The 27,175-nt window shown below is 47.8% G+C and overlaps 2 protein-coding genes across 2 annotated transcripts in view; one reads left to right on the top strand and one right to left on the bottom strand.

Annotated features, from left to right (window-relative positions):
* Nucleotides 1-13,068, top strand: part of fancl (FA complementation group L) — a 43,790-nt gene extending 30,722 nt beyond the window's left edge. The window contains exons 8-14 of the mRNA XM_072437170.1: nucleotides 4,660-4,810; nucleotides 4,881-4,964; nucleotides 8,650-8,695; nucleotides 8,824-8,905; nucleotides 11,185-11,301; nucleotides 12,337-12,408; nucleotides 13,029-13,068. Coding sequence (XP_072293271.1) covers nucleotides 4,660-4,810; nucleotides 4,881-4,964; nucleotides 8,650-8,695; nucleotides 8,824-8,905; nucleotides 11,185-11,301; nucleotides 12,337-12,408; nucleotides 13,029-13,061 — 585 coding nt within the window. The 3' untranslated portion in view covers nucleotides 13,062-13,068. The remainder of the gene's footprint in view (nucleotides 1-4,659; nucleotides 4,811-4,880; nucleotides 4,965-8,649; nucleotides 8,696-8,823; nucleotides 8,906-11,184; nucleotides 11,302-12,336; nucleotides 12,409-13,028) is intronic.
* Nucleotides 13,069-13,853: 785 nt separating this feature from the next.
* LOC140350823 (uncharacterized) overlaps nucleotides 13,854-27,175 on the bottom strand; it is an 18,170-nt gene continuing 4,848 nt past the window's right edge. Inside the window, exons 7-14 of the mRNA XM_072436340.1 lie at nucleotides 26,417-26,509; nucleotides 26,104-26,236; nucleotides 19,667-19,787; nucleotides 19,330-19,388; nucleotides 17,721-17,968; nucleotides 17,500-17,649; nucleotides 15,816-15,986; nucleotides 13,854-14,891 (exon numbers count right to left, since the gene is read on the bottom strand). Of these exons, the coding sequence (XP_072292441.1) occupies nucleotides 13,854-14,891; nucleotides 15,816-15,986; nucleotides 17,500-17,649; nucleotides 17,721-17,968; nucleotides 19,330-19,388; nucleotides 19,667-19,787; nucleotides 26,104-26,236; nucleotides 26,417-26,509 (2,013 nt within the window). The remainder of the gene's footprint in view (nucleotides 14,892-15,815; nucleotides 15,987-17,499; nucleotides 17,650-17,720; nucleotides 17,969-19,329; nucleotides 19,389-19,666; nucleotides 19,788-26,103; nucleotides 26,237-26,416; nucleotides 26,510-27,175) is intronic.

Raw genomic sequence — 27,175 nt, 5'->3', positions numbered from 1 at the left:
GCTCAAATCCAGCCGAAAAAAGTCAAAAACAGTTGAATTAAAAAACTATTCCAGCGCGTGTCCCTATCGTACAGTAAAGTAGAAAAAATATACCAACTATATTTACAAAATATAGGAGATAAAGCACAATAAGTGTGAGAAAGAAGAGAGAGCGTTTACACCGGGCTGCCAGCTGTACCAGCGCCTTATGACGCCTCAATGTATCTGAAGGTGTTAGCGTTAGCATACATCATGTAGCTGAAGGTGTTAGCGTTAGCATACGTCATGTAGCTGAAGGTGTTAGCGTTAGCATACATCATGTAGCTGAAGGTGTTAGCGTTAGCTTACGTCATGTAGCTGAAGGTGTTAGCGTTAGCATACGTCATGTAGCTGAAGGTGTTAGCGTTAGCATACATCATGTAGCTGAAGGTGTTAGCGTTAGCATACGTCATGTAGCTGAAGGTGTTAGCGTTAGCATACATCATGTAGCTGAAGGTGTTAGCGTTAGCTTACGTCATGTAGCTGAAGGTGTTAGCGTTAGCATACATCATGTAGCTGAAGGTGTTAGCGTTAGCATACATCATGTAGCTGAAGGTGTTAGCGTTAGCATACGTACACCTATTCACCTCGGACCCTTGGACTTATACTCCAGTGTGACTTATATATGTTTTTTTCTTCTCTATTATGCATTTTTTGGCTGGTGCGACTTATAATCCGCAAGATACGGTTAGATATACTCATTAGACTCGGGCGCAAAGATACTGGAGCAGCGTAAAACTTATATCGGTGCCAAATATCGGCCGAATGTTCGATATCTGACCGATGCCTTTGATGATTTATTTATGTATTGCGCATTTTGAGGTAAAATGCCCCAAAGCGCTGCGCCAGGTCATACGCCCTGATATCTGTGGCGTGAAAGTAAAAAAAACGACGCTTTGTGCATTTGTTATAATTTATTGGTCAAAAATACAATCACAAAAGTCTCTAATCGACACTAAAGCAGAAACTTTGAAACTAGAAATTAGTTTGAGTTGATTTTTGATGCAGAAAATGTCAGATGAACGGGAAAAGATAATTAGTTTTAGAATAGTCTTGTGGTCTATTCTAGTGAGACAGGTTAATATTAAAGGGCTATTTATTCATTAATTTAGTCTTTTTTTTTATATTCACAAACCTTTGTTCTTTTTAAAGACGATAAGTCGTGTCAGAAATGAGTCTTAAAATCTTTTATATCGAGTGTTGATCCTTGTGGGCGGAAATAAAACACTTTGATGTTACAAAGTGTCATAGTTTAAATCATTATCTGGAAGTCGTCACATGGTTTGCACTAGATGTTAGTTTGAGTTGATTTTTGACACTGAAAATATGACATTAACAGGAAAAGATGATTAGTTTTAGAATCGTCTTGATCCATGTCAGAGCTAGTAAAATACACTATGTTAATATTAAAGGGTTAGCGTTCAGTTTGTCTTGTTTTTCTGTCTTTCTCTGACTTTAGGCTGAAAGAAAACCCCAGTCTGCTGCTTTTAAAACGATGAAATCAAATCATTATGTGGCGGTTTCAGCGCGTGTCAAAGGGTCGATAATAACTCTGATCCCGCTGAAGTCTGTCACGCCAAAACACGACTCTTCATCATGCACCTGACTGACAGCGGCCCCACAGATATGTCATATTTCGGGGACCATTTTCCCCCGGCGCGGAAATCGAGTTTGACTTTTTGTTCTCGTACGACGGCGTTGTCCGCGCGCCCCCGAAAAACTTCCCCTCGTTTGTTTGTTTCTGCCCGTCGCGCCGCACCAGAAATCTGTCCTCGAAGTGACGGGATTTCTGATCATCTGCGGCGAGGAGAAGAAGAAGAAGAGAAGAAGAAGAGGGGGAGGAAGAGGAAGTGTAGTCTCCAGAAGGCTCCTGTCGGCTCCGGTTTGAGCCCTGACTGACAGAGACGAGGAGAGGAACTGCAGATAGAGATGCTCCCGTGTTTGTGTGTGTTAGCGTGTGTGTTAGCGTGTGTGTTAGCGTGTGTGTGTGTGTTAGCGTGAGTGTGTGTGTTAGCGTGTGTGCGTGTGTGTGGGCCGAGGCAGTTCCAACATGGCAGCCGCACAGAGGAGCCGTATGGAGCCTGTCGTCCCGCTGCGTGGCTGATGGATCGCTCCCCGGCCCAAACATGAGGCGCGTGTCTCCGCCGCCCGCGTGTGTGTGTGTTAGCGTGTGTGTGTTAGCGCGCGTGTGTGTGTTAGCGTGTGTGTGCGAGCAGAGGAGGAGGGCGCTGTCTGTCGGCCTGACGTGTCCATTTGAATGAGTAATTATTGCTTGTTCTGTGGCGAGGCCAAGACGTGCCACTCTCTCTCTCCCTCCTTCTCTTTCTCTCGCTCTCGTCTTTTGTTGCTTGGAAAACGGCGACGCACAAAAACATCCTGCCGACGATTGTGTCGACGCCATTTAAGTTTATTCACAATTGCCGTTTCAGATTGCGCCGATACGACCGAAAAGGACGAGCGATTATGCCTTATTTGTGTGGTTGTTGTTGTTCCTTTGCATTGGCATCTCGTGTTTTATTTGTTTATTTATATTTTCTCTCTTAAAAAAATTAAATCAAAAATCAGAAAAAACAAACGGGGCAGGACCAGATAATTTCTTTCTAATAAATTGGAAAATAAGTTTTAATTAAAAATAATCATGTTTTAGAACTTAAAATAATGACTTTCTCTCGGTCAGGCGTTCCTCATCAGGCTTTGGTGTTTTCGCTCCATCCAGTGGCAGCAGAGGGGGATTGCATAGGGGAAATTGACAAAAGCTAGCTTGCCTCGACATGCTAATGCGAGCACACACCATTAACGAAGGCGATGTGCGTCAGAAATGCTCAGAACGAGTCTGTGATGGTTTTACGGAGATAAAAACGGCAAAGGAGACTTTAAACTTGAAACTGAGTGTTTTTGTAAGGCTCAGAGAAGACGAGCTCGTAAACGGGATTCACGATTAAGTGTGAATGAAGCAAAAAACAAGTCCAGCTGTGTTTTTTTTCCGAAGGTACAGTGTTAAAAAAGAGAGAAAAAGCACATTTTGCGTTTCTATGTTCCCTAAGACATTGATAAATAATTGTCCCTCGCTTTATTACGACATATTTGCACTCTTTAGTAACAAAATACAGAGTTTATCCATTATCCTCCTGGAACACACGTCTGCCGTGCGTCTCCATGTGAGCTCATTCCCCGTGACACTCGCTCGGATTAAAAAACAGCCCCTTAAACCCTCGGCGCTCGGGCCTTCGCCGAACGTAGGCGTCGAGTGAAAGACGATCTGATGGAGGCGACGGCGACAAAACGCGGAAAAATCGGGCGGGGGAAAGAGAAGAAGAAAAAAAACAACGCACCAAAAATTACGGGTCATTGTGCCGACACAGTGCACACAATTAAGCATCGTCCAGGTGCTCGGAGCGTTCGGCAATTACGGGCGAATTAATGCGAAACGCGAGCTTTCGGCGAGGTGTCCGCGAACGAGGGGAGAAGAATCTACAGAGGAGGTGGAGGAGGAGGAGAGGAGCAGGTAATTGAATCGGAGGAAAACACTTGAGAGGAACGGTGAAGGAGAAAGGATTAAATGGAAAGAAGTGGCCATTTAAAGTATAGTGTCGACGTTTGTGCAAATATCCAGCCATTGAGGAAGAGAAATGTTATCGCGCTTCAGTCTCGAGATGAATGGATTTATTTGCTGGACAAACGTGGAAGAATAGTAGTGACAAAAGGGTCAAAAATGAACCCGTGTGTCCCGTACGTTCATGACAAACACAGGCCCGGAGCTATTTTTCACCCTCTTTAAAATTGAGTAATCGAGTCTTTAGTCGGTTTATCGGTCGGTGGCGACTTAATCGACCGTACTTTCTGTTGTGTGTTCTTCAATTTACTGCTGTTGTGTACAACAGCATCTGCTTTTTGAGAGTAAATCGTGAGTTTATTCTGTCATTTTACGGATTAGTTTGTTTGTTTTAGTGCGTTTTTTGGGGCTTTATGGACTGATTTGACTGTGTATTGTTGTAAGTTTTGTGTTTTTCTATTTTATTCTGTGTTTCAACTGTTTTTGTGAAGCACTTTGTGACTTCTGTCTGCGAAAGACCTATACAAATAAAATGTACTTACTTTTTTAAAATTAATTTGTAGATACTTTTTGAGTACCGTATTTTCCGGACTATGAGTTGCACCTGCAAAAAATGCGTAATAGAGAAGAAAAAAACATATATAAGTCGCACTGGAGTATAAGTCGCATTTTTGGGGAAATTTATTTGATAAAATCCAGGACCAAAACAGACATTTAATCTTGAAATGCAGTTTATAATAATAACAGATGAGAGAACATGGTGAATAGGTGTACGTATGCTAACGCTAACACCCTCAGCTACATGACATATGCTAACGCTAACACCGAAATGTGCGAGTTATAAAACGGAAAATACCCAGGTTAGACGTGCAGAGGAAGGAAGGTAAAAGAAATGTACGATTTAGAAGTGGAGAAGTACTTTTTGCTTGCTCTCTACCGTAAACAAAAGGTTAAAGGGTTGTATAAAGAGAATTGTTGTAGTTTTCCCGTTCGTGTAGAAAACGTTGGATTTCTGTCCCGTAAATATCGCGTTGAGCCGCTCGTTATTCCACTCTGTTCTCACGTTTCCCGTCGTCGTGGTTCCCCAGACGAGCCTGGCTCAGCTCCATGCTCAGTTCCTGCTGCTGCTCGAGTCGCTCGCCGAATTCTGGGACGTATTGGACGAAATCGACGGAAAGACGTGGGTCCTGGAGCCGGAGAAGCCCAGCCGATTGGACGCCACGCGACGCATCGCCATCGGTAACACGAAACGCGCCCGTCCAGAACCGGGAGGACGTCTGACGCTTTCGCCCTCTCTGTCCACGTCTAGGAAACAACGCCTCGATCCAAGTGGAGGTCGACCCCCGGCACCCGAAGATGCTTCCAGAGTGTTGCCTCCTGGGCGCCGAGCACGGTGAGGCCAGAACACGCTGAATATAACGTTTTTAAAAGCCTCTGGAGGTGGAAATGGAACGTGAAAAAGCCTTAAAGTTCAACGTGACTCGTACATAATAGTGTTGGGATGTCAAGATTATCAAGTTAATCAAGAATCGTGATTATTCAGGTCACAATATAATCGCAAGAACCAAAAAATAATAATCCTGATCATTTTAGAACCAAATTTGAAGGACCGCTTTTACGATGGTCTAATTCTGACTTTATTTGGTGTATTTGTACCTGTTGTACTTATAATGATAGTTTTACACCAATCGAGCAGGTGTTTGTGGAGAAAACGTTTTAAAATGTGTAGAAAATGACAGGAAGTGACGTTACACCAGGGACAGGAAGTGACATCACACCAGGGACAGGAAGTGACATCACACCAGGGACAGGAAGTGACATCACACCAGGGACACTCATTCCAGTCAAAGTTTATGCAGAATTTACACAAAAGAAACAACTTTTTTCACTCTCTAAACATTAATTTAAAAAAAAATAAAGTCGCTCATTTTAATTTGTCAAATAAAAAGATGGTGACGTTAGATGAGTTTTGGCCCAGTGTTTGCTGGGTAATTTCTTAGTGTGATGTCATCAATTACAAACAAGAAGTGAAATTATAGATCTAAAAAAAAATTGCTTTTCTATGATCACATTTTTATAATTTTTTGCCAAATTCTAAATGTATTTATCTTAACTGTGTTTTAGTTCAGTGAGTCGTCTTATCAGAGGCACTTTGAGCATATTTGTTCAATATTTAGTCCAAAAATAGACAAAAATGTGAAGGACTTTTTTAATCTGGCTGTTTTTGTCACATTTAATTTGACTTACTAGTATAGAGTTATTTAGATCTATGACATTCTTTAATTAATAAAAAAATTGCTGTTAAAAACTTCAAATTACAACATTTAAATAATGATTTTAAAGTAAATAAATCAAAGTTCATATTTCAAAATGGGATTAAACTGATTTTACTTTTTGAACTAATTGACGACATCATTTTAAAAAGATGATCACAACTATATATATTTTTATTTTATTATATTATTATATATGACCTGGTTAATCACATGATCTTAACATTATTTGAATGCTACATTGAGACAGGAAAAGTGTCATTAGTATATATTTAACTACAGTATTTAAAGGGCACATATTCTGCTGTAAACTTCCTGCTCTCCTAACTTTAGAACACATACGTTTGTCTTTATAATCCTCTGCGCCAAACATGCCAAGTAATATTAGCCATTAGGCCTCTGTCTGCACTTGTATCCTTAATAAAAATGACGTGAAATGAATTAAATAATAGATTAAATAGCCTATATTTGACAGAAATGACACACCAGTGATCGCTACTTGCCTGGATTCAAATATGGCCCTCGGAGGAAAATAATTGCCCACCCCTGACTTAGAAAGCTACACATGATTTCCTCTGTGTTAGCGCTCCATCTACTGGCAGCAGAGGGAATCACCATGTGCAAATAAACAAAAGCTAACCCCGACACGCTCACGTAAGCACGCGGCTGTAATGAAGGTGATTTGAGATCGATGGACTCCAAAAAAACGGCTCCGGAATCTCGTCCTCTGACACGAGAAAACACTTGGAAAATTGAAACCGAATGTTTTCCTGAGGCTCGGAGCAGACGAGCTCGTAAACGGGATTAATTAAACGAGTTTGAACGAAGCTAAAGACGAGTCCCGGTGTGTGTGACGTGGGAACGCCGCTAGAACACGCTTTCAAATGTACAAACTCTCATTTCTGTCTGGATGTTTTCCTTCGCCGTCTGTCTCGTCACTTCACTCCAAACCGCTTCCCCCCCGTCCCCGTCCCCCCCCGTCAATCGGCCGCCATTGTTTCTGCCCGCCAAGGTCACGTGACTCCGGGCGCGTTTCCACGGCGACACGACTCCGGAGATATTAAACGCGACAGAGACGAGACCCCGAACGCGGAGAGGGCGAGGGGAGAAAATATTGTTTTTTGCATTTAGGGAAAATGCCGTGCGGGGCGGGAGACGGCGTGCGGGGCGGGAGACGGCGTGCGGGGCGGGAGACGGCGTGCGGGGCGGGAGACGGCGTGCGGGCGGGAGACGGCGTGCGGGGCGGTAGACGGCGTGCGGGGCGGTAGACGGCGTGCGGGGCGGTAGACTGCGTGCGGAGCGGGAGACGGCGTGCGGGGGGGGAGACGGCGTGCGGGGCGGGAGACGGCGTGCGGGGCGGGAGACGGCGAGCGGGGGCGGGAGACGGCGAGCGGGGCGGGAGGCGGATGACACGGGAAAGCTGGGACAAAGTCGGGAGATTTGAGCTGCTGGAGCTTAACGCGGCTGTGAATATTCTGATGTGCTCGTGCTGCGACGGTTATTGAACACGATCGACTCTGAAACGCACTCGAAAAGACCTGTTTACAGCAAAGACGGGACAATTTAGAATCAAAATGTCTAAAAAGGAATAAACGTTTAGTTATTTTCATTAGTAACTTTTTTTGTAAATAGTCTCCATCGAGAAGCCGTCAGTCACCTTTTTTCAACAGTTTATTTGGTTGATAATGTATTAAAGGTTCAATAGAAACAGCAGTTGGTTATTACTACAGGCAATAGATTTATTTTCCTAGTTTCTAATCTGTGGGAATTTTCACATTTCAGTCTCCAAGGTTAACGCACTTGGACGAGTTTTAAAATGTCATCTTGATCTAATTGCAATAGAAATGTATAAAGTCAAAGTCCTGCAGCTCTAGTTCTTTATGTTCTAAAGTTATTGGAGCAACAGTAAAGATCCACTGTCTCTGCTCCTTCCCCTGCTGCCACTAGAGGGCGCCCTTTCTCCAGTTTCATCCCTCGTGGTGAACAAGTGGCTAGTTCCTCTGGCCTTAAAAACACGGAGCTCCACTTCCTGCTCCGTTCATTCTGAAGGGGAATTAGCCGAGTCTGGATAAAAAAATGAATAATGAAAGAAAACATGATATTTTTAAGATGATGTGTGTTAGCATTTAGCTCTGAGACAAAAACACTTTATAAACGCGAAGGTTTCCTCTGGTGACATATTTACAGAACTGCTGCAGCGATTATCACTCTGGAACTCGCTCTGTCACAGCTTTTTATTTAAAACTCGGCTAATTCAGAGAATTAACAGAACGAGAAGTGAAATGGCCCATCGTGGAAATGGCCCATCGTGGAAAGGGCCCATCGTGGAAAGGGCCCATCGTGGAAAGGGCCCATCGCGGAAAAGGCCCATCGCGGAAAAGGTCCATCGCGGAAAAGGCCCATCGCGGAAAAGGCCCATCGCGGAAAAGGCCCATCGCGGAAAAGGCCCATCGCGGAAAAGGCCCATCGCGGAAAGGGCCCATGGCGGAAAGGGCCCATGGCGGAAAGGGCCCATGGCGGAAAGGGCCCATGGCGGAAAGGGCCCATGGCGGAAAGGGCCCATGGTGGAAAAAAGGCCGGCAGATATGAAAACATTTTCAGAGTGGATTTTGGATTTCTTTGACTAAACTCAATCTGACTGAAAATTTGCCCAAAATTGGCTATAATTTATTTTGCCTCATTTTTTTTATACTTCAAACTTAAATAAATCGGGTTTAGAATCAGATATGAACAAATCCCTCTGTATTCTCCGTCAAAATGTTGTTATTTTCAAGCATGTAAAGCTCAGTTCTTTGTGTTTTTCAGTGGTGACTCCTCTGAGGAACAAACTCAACGCCAACATGCACCTGTGGCAAGTTTGACTTTTATGACCGACAAAAGATTTCAAATTTTGCAGAACAATTGTGTCGTTTCTCTTTCTCGTCCTGTCGTTTCCTCGCGATGTTAAAGAATCGTGTGAATGGTGTTTTCTTTGGGCAGGAACCCTGAATGCAGCGTGCTGTCGAACCTCTGCCACGTTCTGGAGATTCAGTTCCCGTCGCCGGCGACTCACGACAAATCTGTGAGTCCGTTTACTCCATTTGAAAGTTCCATTTGAAAAAAAGCGCAGAAAGCTCACAGTTTACTCTTTTTACTCTGTTTTTGCATGATAATATATGATTCCAGCCCAAATCTCCTCAACCCGACTGTTCTTAAGAAGAAAACAAACTTTGTACTGGAGTTTGAAAACTGACATACAGGTTTTTCAAAGTAACTCTTCAAATAATGATTGAATATGAATTTAAACAAGTCAAACATCAAATAACTTAAAGAGTTAATAAAGTCAAACTGGTAAAAGACTTGTCCTTGTGGGCGCCCTTCGCTGAACACAACTGTAACTCCAGTGTAAATGTTGTTTATGTTCTGGTTCTCAAGCCGATTGTCCAATCAGGAGCAAGAATGAGCTCAGGAATCTATTAAATCTGGATTAAATAGAGATTAATTTTGCCGTGAATGTCTTAGTTTATTGTTATCTTTAGTTTTGTCTTAAAATGGAGAGATTTCTTGTAATCATTGTGGTATTTAAGTCAATCTCTTTTTCCAGCCGGAGTTCTCAGACAGGTTCTTGTTTCCTCGACGTGTTTGGGACGTGAACTTTAGACACAATCCTTCTTGTCACACATAAATCTCGACTCTAAATTGAGTCCCTTTGCTCACTTTCCCGTTTGCGGAGGATTTAAATAACAAAGATTTAATCACACAAACGCGCTTATCACTCTCCTCCGTCTCCGCGCCGGGGTCAAAGTTCACCTGTTTGTTTCCTCCGTGGCCGCGATGATTAATGCGCCGGCTTCATTAAGATTCAGAGCGGCGCCAAAAGTGGCATTGAGCGCGAGGAGCGGAGTTTTCTGGGTTTTTTTTTAACGCGCGCCGGGAGGAAACGGGGGGTAAATGCTAACGAGAGCGATTAGAAACGAGGGAGAGTTACGAGGCTAATTAATGATAAGTCAAGGATGTCTCTTTTACACGGAGAACATCTAAAGTCCCTAAACTTGTCCCTTGGGTCTGGTTTGGCTGCGGTCGTCACAAGGCCCCGCCCACGCCAAGCTTAACTTTTTTGAAACCAGGTCCCGGAGTGTAAAGATCTCCAAATGCTTGGTGTCTCCACTGTCGCGTCATTGTCTCGACTTAACGCTGCGTTTCGTTTGCGCGTTGTCTTTGCGTCTGCTTTTCGACGGCGCCACCTAGCGACCTGACGGAGGTATTACAACGTCTCGAAACGGTGTGGCCTGTGATTCGTTTGCGGGTTTAGTCGGTCAATGGTGTTCAACGTAGGCTGCGCGCCCCGTTTTAAGCCCAATCGGCCTCTACACGGCGTCAGGAGGCGTGGCTTGAGTAGAGCTCCTCGTGCCGATTGGTCAGTTTGATTCTCTTGCATTTTGGTGTTCGTTCGGGTGTTCATTTGAGTGATCATTCGGGTGTCCATTTGAGTGATCATTCGGGTGTTCATTTGAGTGATCATTCGGGTGTCCATTTGAGTGATCATTCGGGTGTTCATTTGAGTGATCATTTGGGTGTTCATTTGAGTGATCATTCGAGTGTTAATTTGGGTGTTCATTCAGGTGTTCATTTGAGTGTTCATTCGGGTGTTCATTTAGGTGATCATTTGAGTGTTCATTCAGGTGTTCATTCGGGTGATCATTCAGGTGTTCATTTGAGTGTTCATTCGGGTGTTCATTTAGGTGATCATTTGAGTGTTCATTCAGGTGATCATTTGGGTGATCATTTAGGTGATCATTTGAGTGTTCATTTAAGTGTTCATTTGTGTGTTCATTTTAGTGTTCATTCGGGTGATCATTCAGGTGTTCATTTGAGTGTTCATTCGGGTGTTCATTTGAGTGTTCATTCGGGTGTTCATGTGCCTTTATTCGTCGAACAGCAGCTCCAAAACATGAAAATCGACTTCACTCCAGACGATCGGCGGCGACGTTGACTCCAGGCGTTTGGTGAACCATAAAGGAGATTCTGGTTGTGGCCCACATTAGACAACAATCTGAGGCGGCCCGGGGAGGAAAAGTGACCCAGGATCTCTAGAGATGCCATTTTATACATCAGCTTTTGTTTGTTAAATGATGAAGAGTAAAGACGGTTGTAATAAACCTCGCGTCATTCACAGTTTTCTGGTGGATTTTAAACGTAATATTCTCACTCGTCCTTTGAATTGTCTGAAATATTAAACGCTCTTGCTGTTCTTGTGGTTTGTTTGCGGTTTGTTTGCGGTTTGCGGCCCCCGAACAGCCATTCAGTCGGTTTCTTTCTCTTCCGTCTTCTCCGTGTTTAAACCCTCTTTTGCCCGTTCAGACCCTGAGCGTGCAGTGCGGCATCTGCTACTCGTTCCGTCTGGAGTCTCGGATCCCGGACCAGGTCTGTAACGACCCTCGCTGTGGTCAGCCCTTCCACCAGGACTGTCTGTACCAGGTACACACACACCTACACACACACGCACACACGCACACACCTACACCTACACGCACACACGCACACACACACACACACACCTACACACACACGCACACACCTACACCTACACGCACACACACACACACCTACACCTACACGCACACACACACACCTACACGCACACACGAACACACACACACACAGACACACACGCCTACACAGACGCACATGCACGCACGCACAGACACACACAGACTCACACACACACACACGCACACACACACAGACACACGCCTACACAGACTCACACGCACGCACACACACACACACCTACACGCGCACACACACACCTACACGCGCACACACACACCTACACGCACACACACACACCTACACACACACACACACACACACCTACACACGCACCCGCACACACACACACATAGACACACGCCTACACAGACGCACACGCACGCACACACACACGCCTACACAGACACCCACACACACACACACACGCACACACAGACATGCACATAGACACACACACACACAGACACACACGCACGCGCGCACACACACACAGACACACACAGACATGCACATAGACACACACACACAGACACACACACACAGACATGCACATAGACACACACACAGACGCAGACACGCACACACAGACACGCACACACACAGACACGCACACACACAGACACGCACACACACAGACACGCACACACACAGAGACACACACACACACACACACACTCACAGACACTCGAGGCATAAAAAGGACTCAAATCTGTCCCTGAACACCAGATCTATCATTATTTAGGAGGTTTCTTTGTGATGTTGGTTTTTTGAACAGACGAATGAGTGAAAATGGAGGTGAAAGAGCTAAAACACGTCTGAAAGTTGTTCACAACCGTGCGTTTATCTATTATTTGTTCTTGTTACAAAAGTGAATTTGTGAACCTCGATTTGGATTTTAAACTCTTAAAAGCGATTTAAGTGTGCATTTGGGTGTGCATTTGAGTGTTCTTTTGTGTTCAGTGGCTGCGCGCTCTGCCGTCCACACGCCAAAGCTTCAACACCGTGTTTGGGGAGTGTCCTTACTGCAGCAAGGCAAGTCACCCACCCACCCACTCACTCACTTAGTTTTTAAAGAAACGATGTACAAACTTTGGTAGAACCACCATTTATTTTGGTAGAAATAAATACTTTGTGGGTTTTTTATGTTTGCAAGAGAAATACTTTAAAGAGAGAGGATAAATAAGCCACCAAAAAGTAGAATACTCTGAATACTCATCTGAAGCTTGTGCACTTTCTGTTCATTCATTCTTTGTTTGATACTCGACATTAACAAGACGCTTTGGCACGTTTAGATTGAAAATGACCCTCCACAATAACAATGAGTTTGACCTGATTTTTCTGCTCGTTCGAGATTATAATACCAAAAGTATGCGCTAAAAGTACAATCTAAAGAACCGCACAAGTACTAAAGTATGTGCATTCAAACAGCAGAAATATTCTTAATATTAATAAGATCAAGTTAAAAACAAGCTGGACTTTTGCATCATAAATTGTCCTAAATGTATTAAAAACTGTACATTATGTTGTAAAAAGCACCCGGGCTTTTACTGTACTTTTACTTTTACTGCACTTTTACTGTACTTTTACTTTTACTGCACTTTTACTGTACTTTTACTTTTACTGCACTTTTAACAGCGACACTTCTGTTTCAGCCGATCACGGTCAAAATGGCGATGCAGAAGTGACTTTAAAGGAGACGAGCGCCACCAGGAGCCCGAAGCCGAGCCCGGCACAGAGCCACCAGAAGAGCGCCCCCGCCTGGCCCAGGTGAGTCGGGGCGGCTCCGGGTTTGTAACTCTCGTACGAGTGAAAGTGACAGTTGATGACATTCGGGCGTCGTCGCTCTTGAGCCGTCACTGTCTGTGGAAAAGAGTTTGTCAATGTTCTGTCCAATAAACGGCATCTTTAAGTTCACAAGGGTTTGTTTTTTGTGTTAAAAATAAGAGAAACTAACATTATGACCACCAGGGCGGCGCTATTCTGGAAAATGCATTTATCTGGACGTTTTGTATCATTTATCTGGAAGTTTTGTGTGGTTTATCTGGACGTTTTGTGTGGTTTATCTGGACGTTTTGTGTCCTTTCTCTGGACGTTTTGTGTGGTTTATCTGGACGTTTTGTGTCCTTTATCTGGAGGTTTTGTGTCCTTTCTCTGGATGTTTTGTGTCCTTTCTCTGGACGTTTTGTGTCCTTTCTCTGGACGTTTTGTGTCCTTTCTCTGGATGTTTTGTGTCCTTTCTCTGGATGTTTTGTGTCCTGTCTCTGGATGTTTTGTGTCCTTTCTCTGGATGTTTTGTGTCCTTTCTCTGGACGTTTTGTGTCCTTTCTCTGGACGTTTTGTGTGGTTTATCTGGACGTTTTGTGTGGTTTATCTGGACGTTTTGTGTCCTTTCTCTGGACGTTTTGTGTCCTTTCTCTGGATGTTTTGTGTCCTTTCTCTGGACGTTTTGTGTGGTTTATCTGGACGTTTTGTGTGGTTTATCTGGACGTTTTGTGTCCTTTCTCTGGACGTTTTGTGTCCTTTCTCTGGATGTTTTGTGTCCTTTCTCTGGACGTTTTGTGTCCTTTCTCTGGACGTTTTGTGTCCTTTCTCTGGACGTTCTGTGTCCTTTCTCTGGACGTTTTGTGTCCTTTCTCTGGATGTTCTGTGTCCTTTCGCTGGATGTTTTGTGTCCTTTCTCTGGACGTTTTGTGTCCTTTCTCTGGATGTTTTGTGTCCTTTCTCTGGACGTTTTGTGTCCTTTCTCTGGACGTTTTGTGTCCTTTCTCTGGATGTTTTGTGTCCTTTCTCTGGATGTTTTGTGTCCTTTCTCTGGATGTTTTGTGTCCTTTCTCTGGATGTTCTGTGTCCTTTCGCTGGATGTTTTGTGTCCTTTCTCTGGATGTTTTGTGTCCTTTCTCTGGACGTTTTGTGTCCTTTCTCTGGACGTTTTGTGTCCTTTCTCTGGACGTTTTGTGTGGTTTATCTGGACGTTTTGTGTCCTTTCTCTGGATGTTTTGTGTCCTTTCTCTGGATGTTTTGTGTCCTTTCTCTGGACGTTTTGTGTCCTTTCTCCGGATGTTTTGTGTCCTTTCTCCGGACGTTTTGTGTCCTTTCTCTGGACGTTTTGTGTCCTTTATCTGGAGGTTTTGTGTCCTTTCTCTGGACGTTTTGTGTCCTTTCTCTGGACGTTTTGTGTCCTTTCTCTGGACGTTTTGTGTCCTTTCTCTGGATGTTCTGTGTCCTTTCGCTGGATGTTTTGTGTCCTTTCTCTGGACGTTTTGTGTCCTTTCTCTGGACGTTTTGTGTCCTTTCTCTGGATGTTTTGTGTCCTTTCTCTGGATGTTTTGTGTCCTTTCTCTGGATGTTCTGTGTCCTTTCGCTGGATGTTTTGTGTCCTTTCTCTGGATGTTTTGTGTCCTTTCTCTGGACGTTTTGTGTCCTTTCTCTGGACGTTTTGTGTCCTTTCTCTGGACGTTTTGTGTCCTTTCTCTGGACGTTTTGTGTCCTTTCTCTGGACGTTTTGTGTCCTTTCTCTGGACGTTTTGTGTGGTTTATCTGGACGTTTTGTGTCCTTTCTCTGGACGTTTTGTGTCCTTTCTCTGGATGTTTTGTGTCCTTTCTCTGGATGTTTTGTGTCCTTTCTCCGGATGTTTTGTGTCCTTTCTCCGGACGTTTTGTGTCCTTTCTCTGGACGTTTTGTGTCCTTTATCTGGAGGTTTTGTGTCCTTTCTCTGGATGTTTTGTGTCCTTTCTCTGGACGTTTTGTGTCCTTTCTCTGGACGTTTTGTGTCCTTTCTCTGGACGTTTTGTGTCCTTTCTCTGGATGTTTTGTGTCCTTTCTCTGGATGTTTTGTGTCCTGTCTCTGGATGTTTTGTGTCCTTTCTCTGGATGTTTTGTGTCCTTTCTCTGGACGTTTTGTGTCCTTTCTCTGGATGTTTTGTGTCCTTTCTCTGGATGTTCTGTGTCCTTTCGCTGGATGTTTTGTGTCCTTTCTCTGGATGTTTTGTGTCCTTTCTCTGGACGTTTTGTGTCCTTTCTCTGGACGTTTTGTGTCCTTTCTCTGGACGTTTTGTGTCCTTTCTCTGGACGTTTTGTGTGGTTTATCTGGACGTTTTGTGTCCTTTCTCTGGATGTTTTGTGTCCTTTCTCTGGACGTTTTGTGTCCTTTCTCTGGACGTTTTGTGTGGTTTATCTGGACATTTTGTGTCCTTTCTCTGGACGTTTTGTGTCCTTTCTCTGGACATTTTGTGTCCTTTCTCTGGATGTTTTGTGTCCTTTCTCTGGATGTTTTGTGTCCTTTCTCTGGACGTTTTGTGTCCTTTCTCTGGACGTTTTGTGTCCTTTCTCTGGACGTTTTGTGTCCTTTATCTGGAGGTTTTGTGTCCTTTCTCTGGACGTTTTGTGTCCTTTCTCGTTTTGTGTGGTTTATCTGTGACAGAGCGGCTCATGGACTCACCTGTTTGTTGCGGCCCCTGGCTCTGCTCAGGGGCCCGCACAGGTCACGCTCCTCCTCTTCCTCCTCTTCATCGTCTGTGTGAAAGGTTCTGGACGTGCGACAGGGTCTGGACTCGTGACAGGGTCTGGACGTGGGACGTGTCCATGGAGACGCCGCAGGTCGTCCTTGGGCCTGAGGGCGGAGCCACAGGTCAGGAGGCGTGTCTGAGACTGCAGTGTCTTTAATGCTTTTGTGGTTCATTTTGTGCGATATTTGAATCTCAAAAAGACATTTACAGAACATGTGAAAATCAAATGAATAAAATGGACGAGATCTTCATTTCTGTGGACATGGCCACGCCCTAATGTGGAAGTGTAAATAAAGTCTGTGAGATTAGATAAAGCCTCTGTTTTTAGTCGAGTCGAAAAAACTGCAGATTTGTTGCTTATTTTGAGAAGGCAAAATAGTTTATGAAATACATTTGAAATATTCACCGTTTTGATCATTAAAATTGGTGTCGTGGTTTCACAAACTCAGGTTCAATATATTGACTATGTCTCAGGAGCTGCGTCTCATCAGAGGCTCAATGAAGAACACACAAGTACACAGTAGTACACAGTAGTACACAGTAGTACACAGTAGTACACAAAAGTACACAAAAGTACACAGTGCAGTTCAGGAGTCGTCTACAGCAGTGTTTCTCAAACTGTGGTACGTGAGCTCCTTCTGGTGGCACACGAGCGCCTCTGCAGCTCTAACATGTGTTCAGAGCAGTGATGTCGCCCGCGTGTGTCGCCCGCGCGTGTCGCCCGCGCGTGTCGCCCGCCGCGTGTGTCGCCCGTGTGGAGATCAGGTCTGGTGTAGATCTGGTTTCACCTGAGGTGGTCTGGAGGTCAGAGGTCCTCGTAAGTATTTAGGATCAATCTGTTTGGGTTTTGTCTTCCGCTCCTTTTCATCCTCCTCCTCCTCCTCCTCTTCATCCCCCTCCTCCTCCTCCTCCTCCTCCTCCTCCTCCTCCTCCGCTCTGGACTGAAGCACAAAGAAACATTCTAGAAAAGTCCAACAGCAGCAGCAGAATATGAATAAAACTGGAATAAATGAATACCAAATATTTATGTACTCTTATATACAGATTATACTCTTATATCCTCCTCTCTGCCACTCCGCCACTCTCCTCTCCGCCACTCTCCTCTCTGCCTCTCCTCCTCTCTGCCTCTCCTCCTCTCTGCCTCTCCTCCTCTGCCTCTCCTCCTCTCTGCCTCTCCTCCTCTCTGCCTCTCCTCCTCTGCCTCTCCTCTCTGCCTCTCCTCCTCTCTGCCTCTCTGCCTCTCCTCCTCTCTGCCTCTCTGCCTCTCCTCCTCTCTGCCTCTCCTCCTCTCTGCCTCTCCTCTCCGCCACTCTCCTCTCTGCCTCTCCTCCTCTCTGCCTCTCCTCCTCTCTGCCTCTCCTCCTCTGCCTCTCCTCTCTGCCTCTCCTCCTCTCTGCCTCTCCTCCTCTCTGCCTCTCCTCTCCGCCACTCTCCTCTCTGCCTCTCCTCCTCTCTGCCTCTCCTCCTGCCTCTCCTCTCCGCCACTCTCCTCTCTGCCTCTCCTCCTCTCTGCCTCTCTGCCTCTCCTCCTCTGCCTCTCCTCTCCGCCACTCTCCTCTCTGCCTCTCCTCCTCTCTGCCTCTCCTCCTCTCTGCCATCTCAGTGTTTGACTCTCACTTGTGGTCTGCAGATCGGAGGTCCTCTTAAATATTTAGGATGGATCTGTTTGGGCTTCATCTTCTTCATCATCTTCTGCTCCTCCTCCTCCTGCTCCTGGTCCTCCTCCTTCACCTGGACGCTGCGCTGACCTCGGCCTCGTCCACTTTTCTATTCAATTAAGAAATGTCACGTTTAAAGGACCTTCTGGAGGGCGGAGCCATGATTACTTTAGTCCTGACCTTGGTTCTCGGTCCTTCAGCTCTGGACTTGGACTCGGGCCCTGGACCGGGTCTGAGGGGCGGGGCCAAGTCCAGTCCTGACCCGGGTCTGAGGGGCGGGGCCAAGTCCAGTCCTGACCCGGGTCTGAGGGGCGGGGCCAAGTCCAGTCCTGACCCGGAGCAGCTCAGGATCCGTCTGAGGAGCCAATAGTCCGGTTTGTCCTGATACTCCAGAGACTGAACGTAGAGGAGGAACGACGCCACGGCATCTGAGGGGGAGGAGCCAGGAGGGGGAGGAGTTTAGTCCAGTTTAGTCCTCTCTCTGCCCTCGCTCTGCCCCTCTCGCTGCCCTCTCTGTCCTCTCTGCCCTCTCTCTGTCCTCTCTGCCCTCTCTCTGTCCTCTCTGCCCTCTCTCTGTCCTCTCTCTGCCCTCGCTCTGCCCCTCTCGCTGCCCTCTCTGTCCTCTCTCTGCCCTCGCTCTGCCCCTCTCGCTGCCCTCGCTGTCCTCTCTGCCCTCTCTGTCCTCTCTCTGCCCTCGCTCTGCCCCTCTCGCTGCCCTCTCTGTCCTCTCTCTGCCCTCGCTCTGCCCCTCTCGCTGCCCTCTCTGTCCTCTCTGTCCTCTCTGTCCTCTCTCTGCCCTCTCTCTGCCCTCGCTCTGCCCTCACTCTGCACTCTCTGCCCCTTTCGCTGCCCTCTCTGCCCTCTCTCTGCCCTCTCTCTGCTCTCTCTCTGCCCTCTCTCTGCCCTCTCTCTGCCCTCTCTCTGCTCTCTGCTCTCTGCCCTCGCTCTGCCCTCTCTCTGCCCTCTCTCTGCTCTCTCTCTGCCCTCTCTCTGCTCTCTCTCTGCTCTCTCTCTGCCCTCTCTCTGCCCTCGCTCTGCCCTCTCTCTGCCCTCTCTCTGCCCTCGCTCTGCCCTCGCTCTGCCCTCTCTCTGCCCTCTCTCTGCCCTCTCTCTGCTCTCTCTCTGCCCTCGCTCTGCCCTCTCTCTGCCCTCTCTCTGCTCTCTCTCTGCCCTCGCTCTGCCCTCTCTCTGCCCTCTCTCTGCCCTCTCTCTGCTCTCTCTCTGCCCTCGCTCTGCCCTCTCTCTGCCCTCTCTCTGCTCTCTCTCTGCCCTCGCTCTGCCCTCGCTCTGCCCTCTCTCTGCTCTCTCTCTGCCCCGGCTCCGCCTCCTCTTTTCCTTTGGAGAGTGAAATCTGACGCTGAAAGAACTAAAGCTGCACTTCTGGATTACCACCACCAGAGGGCAGTGTGTTGACTCTTGCACACAAACCACAGCAAAATCAAGAACAAGTTCAGACTAAACCAGGACTGAACCTGGACTGAACCTGGACTAAACCTGGACTAAACCTGGACTGAACCTGGACTGAACCTGGACTAAATCAAGTCAGTTTCTTCTTCCTAAATCCACAATTTGCTTTTCTGAGCGTTTAACCTTTTTATCATCTTAATCTTAATCTTTAGTGAAGTTCATCAAATTTCAGTCAAGAGAATTTTGAATCCTCAATGATCATCTTCCTCCGTCAGTAAAATTGCTTTGAACAGTTTTCCACCAGAAACAACAATATTGAAATTAAAATGATGTGAATAAATGACTAAAGTCATAATGAACAACTGTATAAAGCAGAACAGACCTGCTCCACATCGCCACGACGACCGCTCCAGCACAGACTCCGGAAGGTTCTGCACAAACCTGGAAAAGCACAGGCGTTTGGTGAGGTCAGAGCGTTTGGTGAGGTCAGAGCGTTTGGTGAGGTCAGAGCGTTTGGTGAGGTCAGTGGTCAGAGTGTTTGAAGAGGTCACAGGTCAGAGCGTTTGGTGAGGTCAGAGCGTTTGGTGAGGTCAGAGCGTTTGGTGAGGTCAGTGGTCAGAGTGTTTGAAGAGGTCACAGGTCAGAGCGTTTGGTGAGGTCAGAGTGTTTGGTGAGGTCAGAGGTCAGAGCGTTTGTGGGTCTAGAGCTGAACCGCGCACCTGGTCTTGGCCTCCTGGACCCGAGCCGGATGGTGGAGCAGATTGCCCCAGGGCAGCTCGCCGCACAGCCAGTGCAGCAGGCAGAAGCCCAGGATCTGGAGGTCACTACGACGAGACAGAGCTGAAACAGAGCGAGGAGGGTCAGGAGGACCAGGAGGGTCAGGAGAGGGTAAGGAGGACCAGGAGGGTCAGGAGAGGGTAAGGAGGACCAGGAGGACCAGTAGGGTAAGGAGGACCAGGAGGGTAAGGAGAGGGTAAGGAGGACCGAGAGGGTAAGGAGGACCAGGAGGGTAAGGAGAGGGTAAGGAGGACCGAGAGGGTAAGGAGGACCAGGAGGGTCAGGAGAGGGTAAGGAGGACCAGGAGAAGACATGTGACCTGTGTTTTTAATTTATGATCAAGAGATTTCAGTGCTCAGATCCATGTCCTGATCCTGGTTTAGTCCCGGTCCAATCCCGGTCCAGTCCTGCTTTACACGTGAGTTTTTCTTGAATCCGTTTTCCTGTTTTTAAAAGTCCACATTTATTTACTTTATTTTCAAAAAGACGACACTTGAGAAATACAAAATACAAGATCGATCCACAGCGTTTCATCTAATCCATCTTTATTAGTGAAGCACATTTTAAAGTACAAACACAAGTAAAATAAATAAAAACAAATTCAAAATGAATAAACGATCAAATCAATAAAATAAAAAACGTCAGTGAAGAAAGTGTATTTTAAAGCATGATCTCTGTAGCTGCAGGAGCTCGTTCTGTTCTTCTGCCGTTGCCATGGAAATGTTGAACTTAAACATCTCTGTCCAGGACTGAGCAGCTGCATGGTTCATCCGCTCCATCATCTATTCTATGGTGATTTTGATCATTCATTTCTGACACTTGTTTCTTTTTACAAATGTGTTCTTGTTTGTTGATGACTTCATTGTTCTTCTGGCGGTCAGTGGCACGTCTGATGTCCCTCCCACGTCTTCACCCCGGAGCAGCTGCGCGCTCAGTTCCCGGCTCATTTAGCCCTGGTCCAGGTGTGTGTGTGCGAGTGTGCGCGAGGTTGTGTGCGGTTACGTGTGGTTCGTCGATAAGCGGAGTCCGGCCCGGATCGGGAGCAGGACCTGAGGGACTTCAGGCTCGATTGTCCCTGAGCTCTGGAGAAATTACCTATCGACTGTCGGCATCAGAGAGAGAAGTGTCCCCAAGTGTCCCGAGCTGCAGACGCATCGATCCAGACGTAAACAGCCGCGACCGACCGACCGCGCAACCGACCCGCCGCAACCGACCCGCCGCAACCGACCCGCTGCGATAACTGCTTTGCATAATTGCCCCTCCAGGTCTGACCTAGAATCAAAAGGTCTAAAGTGGAATATAACCAGGAACAAGACCAAACCAGGTCTAAACTAGAGCTAACCCAGATTTAAACCAGTAAACTATATTTATTATTATTATTTTTCATATTTGGAAGATTGGTTGTGGGCCGGATCAATCACTTGGAGGGCCTGATTTGGCCCCCGGGCCTTATATTGAATAAGGTGTCATTTCTGCACTTCTGGAGTTCAGTGACTTGACGATTCTTCAACCACAACTTTTCTCAAGAACTGTAAAACTATTTGATTATTAAAAAAAGATCGATAATCAATACATGGTAATTCCCTCCGCTGCCAGTAGATGGAGCTAACACCAAATCCCGATGATATTTTAAGTACATTTATGCAGAAAACGTCTCCTCTAAACGACTTGGACAGACGCGTCGGCCATGTTGTCGTGGTAATTATCTGGTATTGTCCTCCGTGTTCGTACAGCTCTTCACCCCTCGCTCCGCTCGCCTCCTTTTCCTCCGGACGCCCACCCGATGTCGCTAATTACACCGTTTAGCTTTGCCGGGGGTCGGGGGTCACCAGCTCGCTCGTCGCCATGGAAACCTGTCAACATCTGGGACTTTAAATGGCACGAGCAGAGTTGGAAATGCCTCTTTTAGATCCGTAAAAAAAGTCTGCAAAGGTTTCTTTCAGTGATGGTTTCAGTCGTCGACGGGTCAAACGACGGGTCAAATATCAGAATCTTTGTGTTTTTAGAGTGCGTTTGGTTCGGGCGACGCCCACGATCAGAACAAGATTACAGTTACTTTCTCTAGTCGACCAGGAATAAGTATTACGTTCTGAAGGTTTGGCCTTCAGACAAATGGCCTTTAGAAAACTGTTTTGGATATAAATAATTATACAACTGTTCCCTAGCAACCGTAAACAAGGGCCAAAATCTGTCTCACTGACTCAAAACATTGATTTGACGAATAAAAATACCTTTACTTTCTTAAATGAGTGTTTAAACTGTTACATGTTTTAGTAAGTTTAAAACATAAAACAAACACAAAACAGGACCAGCAAAATTACAAATAAAATTACAAATAGACAACGAGAAAACAGGAAACGCACTCGTGACACAGAACTTCCTGTGATATTCGGTCCATCCCGCCAAATCAATCAGAATCAGAAGAAGGTTTATTGCCATTTGTCAATGAACAAAATTCAGACATAGGAACTTGTCCTGATGCAACACAAACAACAAAACAATGAACAGCTTCCAGATATATTAAAAATAAGTAAAGTTAAAATAAGGTTAGAAATAGGCACAATATGTACATAATAAAATATGTAGTGCAATAAGGGGGCTTGTGTCTTCTGGACGTTGAAGTCCAGGTTGTTACAGCTGCATCAGCCGCTCCACCTCCTGTAGACAGACTCATCCCTGTCTGTGATGAGCCTGATGAGGGTGGTGTCGTCATGGCGATGAGGGTGGTGTCGTCATGGCGATGAGGGTGGTGTCGTCATGGCGATGAGGGTGGTGTCGTCATGGCGATGGGGGTGGTGTCGTCATGGCGATGGGGGTGGTGTCGTCATGGCGATGGGGGTGATGTCATCATGGCGATGAGGGTGGTGTCGTCATGGCGATGAGGGTGGTGTCGTCATGGCGATGAGGGTGGTGTCGTCATGGCGATGAGGGTGGTGTCGTCATGGCGATGAGGGTGGTGTCGCCATGGCGATGAGGGTGATGTCACCATGGTGATGAGGGTGGTGTCGTCCGCAAACTTAATTAGTTTTACAGAGTCGTGGCTGGAGGTGCAGCAGTTTGTCACAGGGAGAAGAGCAGAGGAGAAAGTACACAGCCCTGTGGAGCTCCTGTGCTGAGAGTCCCAGTGTCTGAGACATTCTTCCCCAGCCGCACGCACTGCCTATATCAGGAAGTCAGCGCTCCACCTGCAGGTGGAGTCGGCACGTTGAGCTGGGAGAGCTTGTCCTGGAGCAGAGCAGGAGGCTGGCAGAGGTGGCCCCAGTGGGGGAGGGGCTGTCAAATCTGCAGTAGCAGTTGGGTTGCCGGGCCAATTTTCTGTCATCTGCAGAAGGGGGGGGCTCTGGGCCTGTAGTTGGTGAGAAGCCGGAGCCCACTCCACCAGGAGGCGGGCCCACTCCACCAGGAGGCGGGGCCACTCCACACAGAGGCGGGGCCACTCCACACAGAGGCGGGGCCACTCCACACAGAGGCGGGGCCACTCCACACAGAGGCGAGGGCGGGGCCACTCCACACAGAGGCGAGGGCGGGGCCACTCCACACAGAGGCGGGGCCACTCCACACAGAGGCGGGGCCACTCCACACAGAGGCGGGGCCACTCCACACAGAGGCGGGGCCACTCCACACAGAGGCGGGGGCGGGGCCACTCCACACAGAGGCGGGGCCACTCCACACAGAGGCGGGGCCACTCCACACAGAGGCGGGGCCACTCCACACAGAGGCGGGGTTGTTGTTTGTGAACTGCTGCTTCGTATGTTTCCCTTTATCCCGCCAAATCAAGAATTAATTAGAAAAACATCAAACGCACTTTAATTTAAAATAACTTTTTTTAACTTCTAGATTTTAGCTCTTTCTCCCAAATTCATGTGTTTTCTCTCTTTACTCTTCCCTCTCTCCTTTCTGTCTCTTCTCCAGACGTTATCACCTGTCAATCGCTCCCATCATTCCGTCTCTCGCTCTCTTCACTTTCTCACCTGTTTCTCCCTTCTCACCTTTATCTTTCCTCTTTCTCTCTTCCCTCTTGCTCTTTTCTCTTTCCTTTCTCTCTTCTTTCCTGCCATTATCTCTCCTCAATCCTTTTATGACTCTCACTTGTTTCCCTCTCCTCTTTTCTCTACCCTTTAACATTTCCTCTCTTTTCCCTTTCTCTTCTTTCTCCCTCCCCTCTCGCTCTCTTTTATTCCTCTCCTCCCCCTAATTACCCAGGGTGCAGTGCTCTCCTGTTTTAATTAAGGCGTTTGATCCGGGCGGAGCAGATAAGCGTCCGTCTCGATACAGAGACCTGGACTAATCGTCGCGCTGGTGTTTCCATCGCTCAGATCGATGGAGCGCGGGAGGAGGAGGAAGAGTGGAACAGAGGCCCACAGAGGCCCACAGCCATTAGAATATGAACTTTATGTCGTATAATGGAACAGCAGAGGTTAGGCCACGCCTCTCACGGCCACGCCTCTTATGGCTGGACTCGCCCTCGTTCCACACGTTCCTCTAAGAAAGAATCTGAGGCAAAAATCCTCTAAAATAAATTAAAAAGCTGCACAAAAGTCGACTCAAAATAAAACAAACTTACACTTTAACACATGCACCCTTTGGTCAGAGGTCAGTGCCCCTTACCCACTCCTCTGTGCCTCTTACCCACTCCTCTGTGCCTCTTACCCACTCCTCTGTGCCCCTTACCCACTCCTCTGTGCCTCTTACCCACTCCTCTGTGCCTCTTATCCACTCCTCTGTGCCTCTTACCCACTCCTCTGTGCCTCTTACCCACTCCTCTGTGCCTCTTACCCACTCCTCTGTGCCTCTTACCCACTCCTCTGTGCCTCTTACCCACTCCTCTGTGCCTCTTACCCACTCCTCTGTGCCCCTTACCCACTCCTCTGTGCCCCTTACCTACTCCTCTGTGCCTCTTACCCACTCCTCTGTGCCTCTTACCCACTCCTCTGTGCCTCTTACCCACTCCTCTGTGCCTCTTACCCACTCCTCTGTGCCTCTTACCCACTCCTCTGTGCCCCTTACCCACTCCTCTGTGCCCCTTACCCACTCCTCTGTGTCTCTTACCCACTCCTGTGCCTCTTACCCACTCCTCTGTGCCCCTCTGTGCCCCTTACCCACTCCTCTGTGCCCCTTACCCACTCCTCTGTGCCTCTTACCCACTCCTCTGCGCCCCTTACCCACTCCTCTGCGCCCCTTACCCACTCCTCTGTGCCTCTTACCCACTCCTCTGTGCCTCTTATCCACTCCTCTGTGCCTCTTACCCACTCCTCTGTGCCTCTTACCCACTCCTCTGTGCCTCTTACCCACTCCTCTGTGCCTCTTACCCACTCCTCTGTGCCTCTTATCCACTCCTTTGTGCCCCTTACCCACTCCTCTGTGCCTCTTACCCACTCCTCTGTGCCTCTTACCCACTCCTCTGTGCCTCTTACCCACTCCTCTGTGCCCCTTACCCACTCCTCTGTGCCCCTTACCCACTCCTCTGTGCCCCTTACCCACTCCTCTGTGCCCCTTACCCACTCCTCTGTGTCTCTTACCCACTCCTGTGCCTCTTACCCACTCCTCTGTGCCCCTTACCCACTCCTCTGTGCCCCTTACCCACTCCTCTGTGCCCCTTACCCACTCCTCTGTGCCTCTTACCCACTCCTCTGCGCCCCTTACCCACTCCTCTGCGCCCCTTACCCACTCCTCTGCGCCCCTTACCCACTCCTCTGCGCCTCTTATCCACTCCTCTGTGCCTCTTACCCACTCCTCTGTGCCTCTTACCCACTCCTCTGTGCCCCTTACCCACTCCTCTGTGCCTCTTACCCACTCCTCTGTGCCCCTTACCCACTCCTCTGTGTCTCTTACCCACTCCTGTGCCTCTTACCCACTCCTCTGTGCCCCTTACCCACTCCTCTGTGCCCCTTACCCACTCCTCTGTGCCTCTTACCCACTCCTCTGTGCCTCTTACCCACTCCTCTGTGCCCCTTACCCACTCCTCTGTGCCTCTTACCCACTCCTCTGTGCCCCTTACCCACTCCTCTGTGTCTCTTACCCACTCCTGTGCCTCTTACCCACTCCTCTGTGCCCCTCTGTGCCCCTTACCCACTCCTCTGTGCCCCTTACCCACTCCTCTGTGCCTCTTACCCACTCCTCTGTGCCTCTTACCCACTCCTCTGTGCCCCTTACCCACTCCTGTGCCCCTTACCCACTCCTCTGTGCCCCTTACCCACTCCTCTGTGCCTCTTACCCACTCCTGTGCCTCTTACCCACTCCTCTGTGCCCCTCTGTGCCTCTTACCCACTCCTCTGTGCCTCTTACCCACTCCTCTGTGCCCCTCTGTGCCTCTTACCCACTCCTCTGTGCCTCTTAACCACTCCTCTGTGCCTCTTACCCACTCCTCTGTGCCTCTTACCCACTCCTCTGTGCGCGTCCAGGCTGGTGTACTCGATGGTCCCGTCGTGGCCTTTTTTGGGGTCCTCCTTGTACTCCTTGTGCGCCCCCTGTGGGCAGTATCTGTAGCACAGGCCGTAGTCTGCCAGGTAAATCTACGGCACCAGAGACAAAGAAAACGCTGAAGAAAACACTGAAAGAACTCTGCAGACGGCACACTGCGGTCGCATTTTGACCCCAAGACCTGCGTATCATATCTACGTGTGCTGGAGCTTAACTCGTAGTGCTCGTCTCCATGGAAACATAGTATGGAGTGGCGTGTGTGTGGTCCTGACCTGGTGCGGGTCCCGGTGCCCCTGCAGGAGATTGGCTGCTTTAATGTCGCCGTGGACGTACTCGTTCTCGTGGATGTACTCCAACACGTCCACCTGCAGACACGCCCCATCATTAACACTAGAGGACCTCGTTGGGGCCTCACCGGTCTGATTCATTAACACTAGAGGGACCTCGTTGGGGCCTCACCGGTCTGATTCATTAACACTAGAGGGACCTCGTTGGGGCCTCACCGGTCTGATTCATTAACACTAGAGGGACCTAGTCGGGGCCTCACCAGTCTGATTCATTAACACTAGAGGGACCTGGTTGGGGCCTCACCGGTCTGATTCATTAACACTAGAGGGACCTCGTTGGGGCCTCACCAGTCTGATTCATTAACACTAGAGGGACCTGGTTGGGGCCTCACCGGTCTGATTCATTAACACTAGAGGGACCTCGTTGGGGCCTCACCGGTCTGATTCATTAACACTAGAGGGACCTCGTTGGGGCCTCACCGGTCTGATTCATTAACACTAGAGGGACCTCGTTGGGGCCTCACCAGTCTGATTCATTAACACTAGAGGGACCTCGTTGGGGCCTCACCAGTCTGATTCATTAACACTAGAGGGACCTCGTTGGGGCCTCACCGGTCTGATTCATTAACACTAGAGGGACCTGGTTGGGGCCTCACCGGTCTGATTCATTAACACTAGAGGGACCTGGTTGGGGCCTCACCGGTCTGATTCATTAACACTAGAGGGACCTCGTTGGGGCCTCAC

This window comes from Eucyclogobius newberryi, unplaced genomic scaffold (genome assembly GCF_026437365.1).
Source record: "Eucyclogobius newberryi isolate DKJ021-1_F unplaced genomic scaffold, fEucNew1.0.hap1 SCAF_8, whole genome shotgun sequence".
Classification (NCBI taxonomy): domain Eukaryota; kingdom Metazoa; phylum Chordata; class Actinopteri; order Gobiiformes; family Gobiidae; genus Eucyclogobius; species Eucyclogobius newberryi.
Note: the sequence above shows the minus strand (reverse complement) of the source record. Positions and strands in the feature narration are given on the sequence as shown.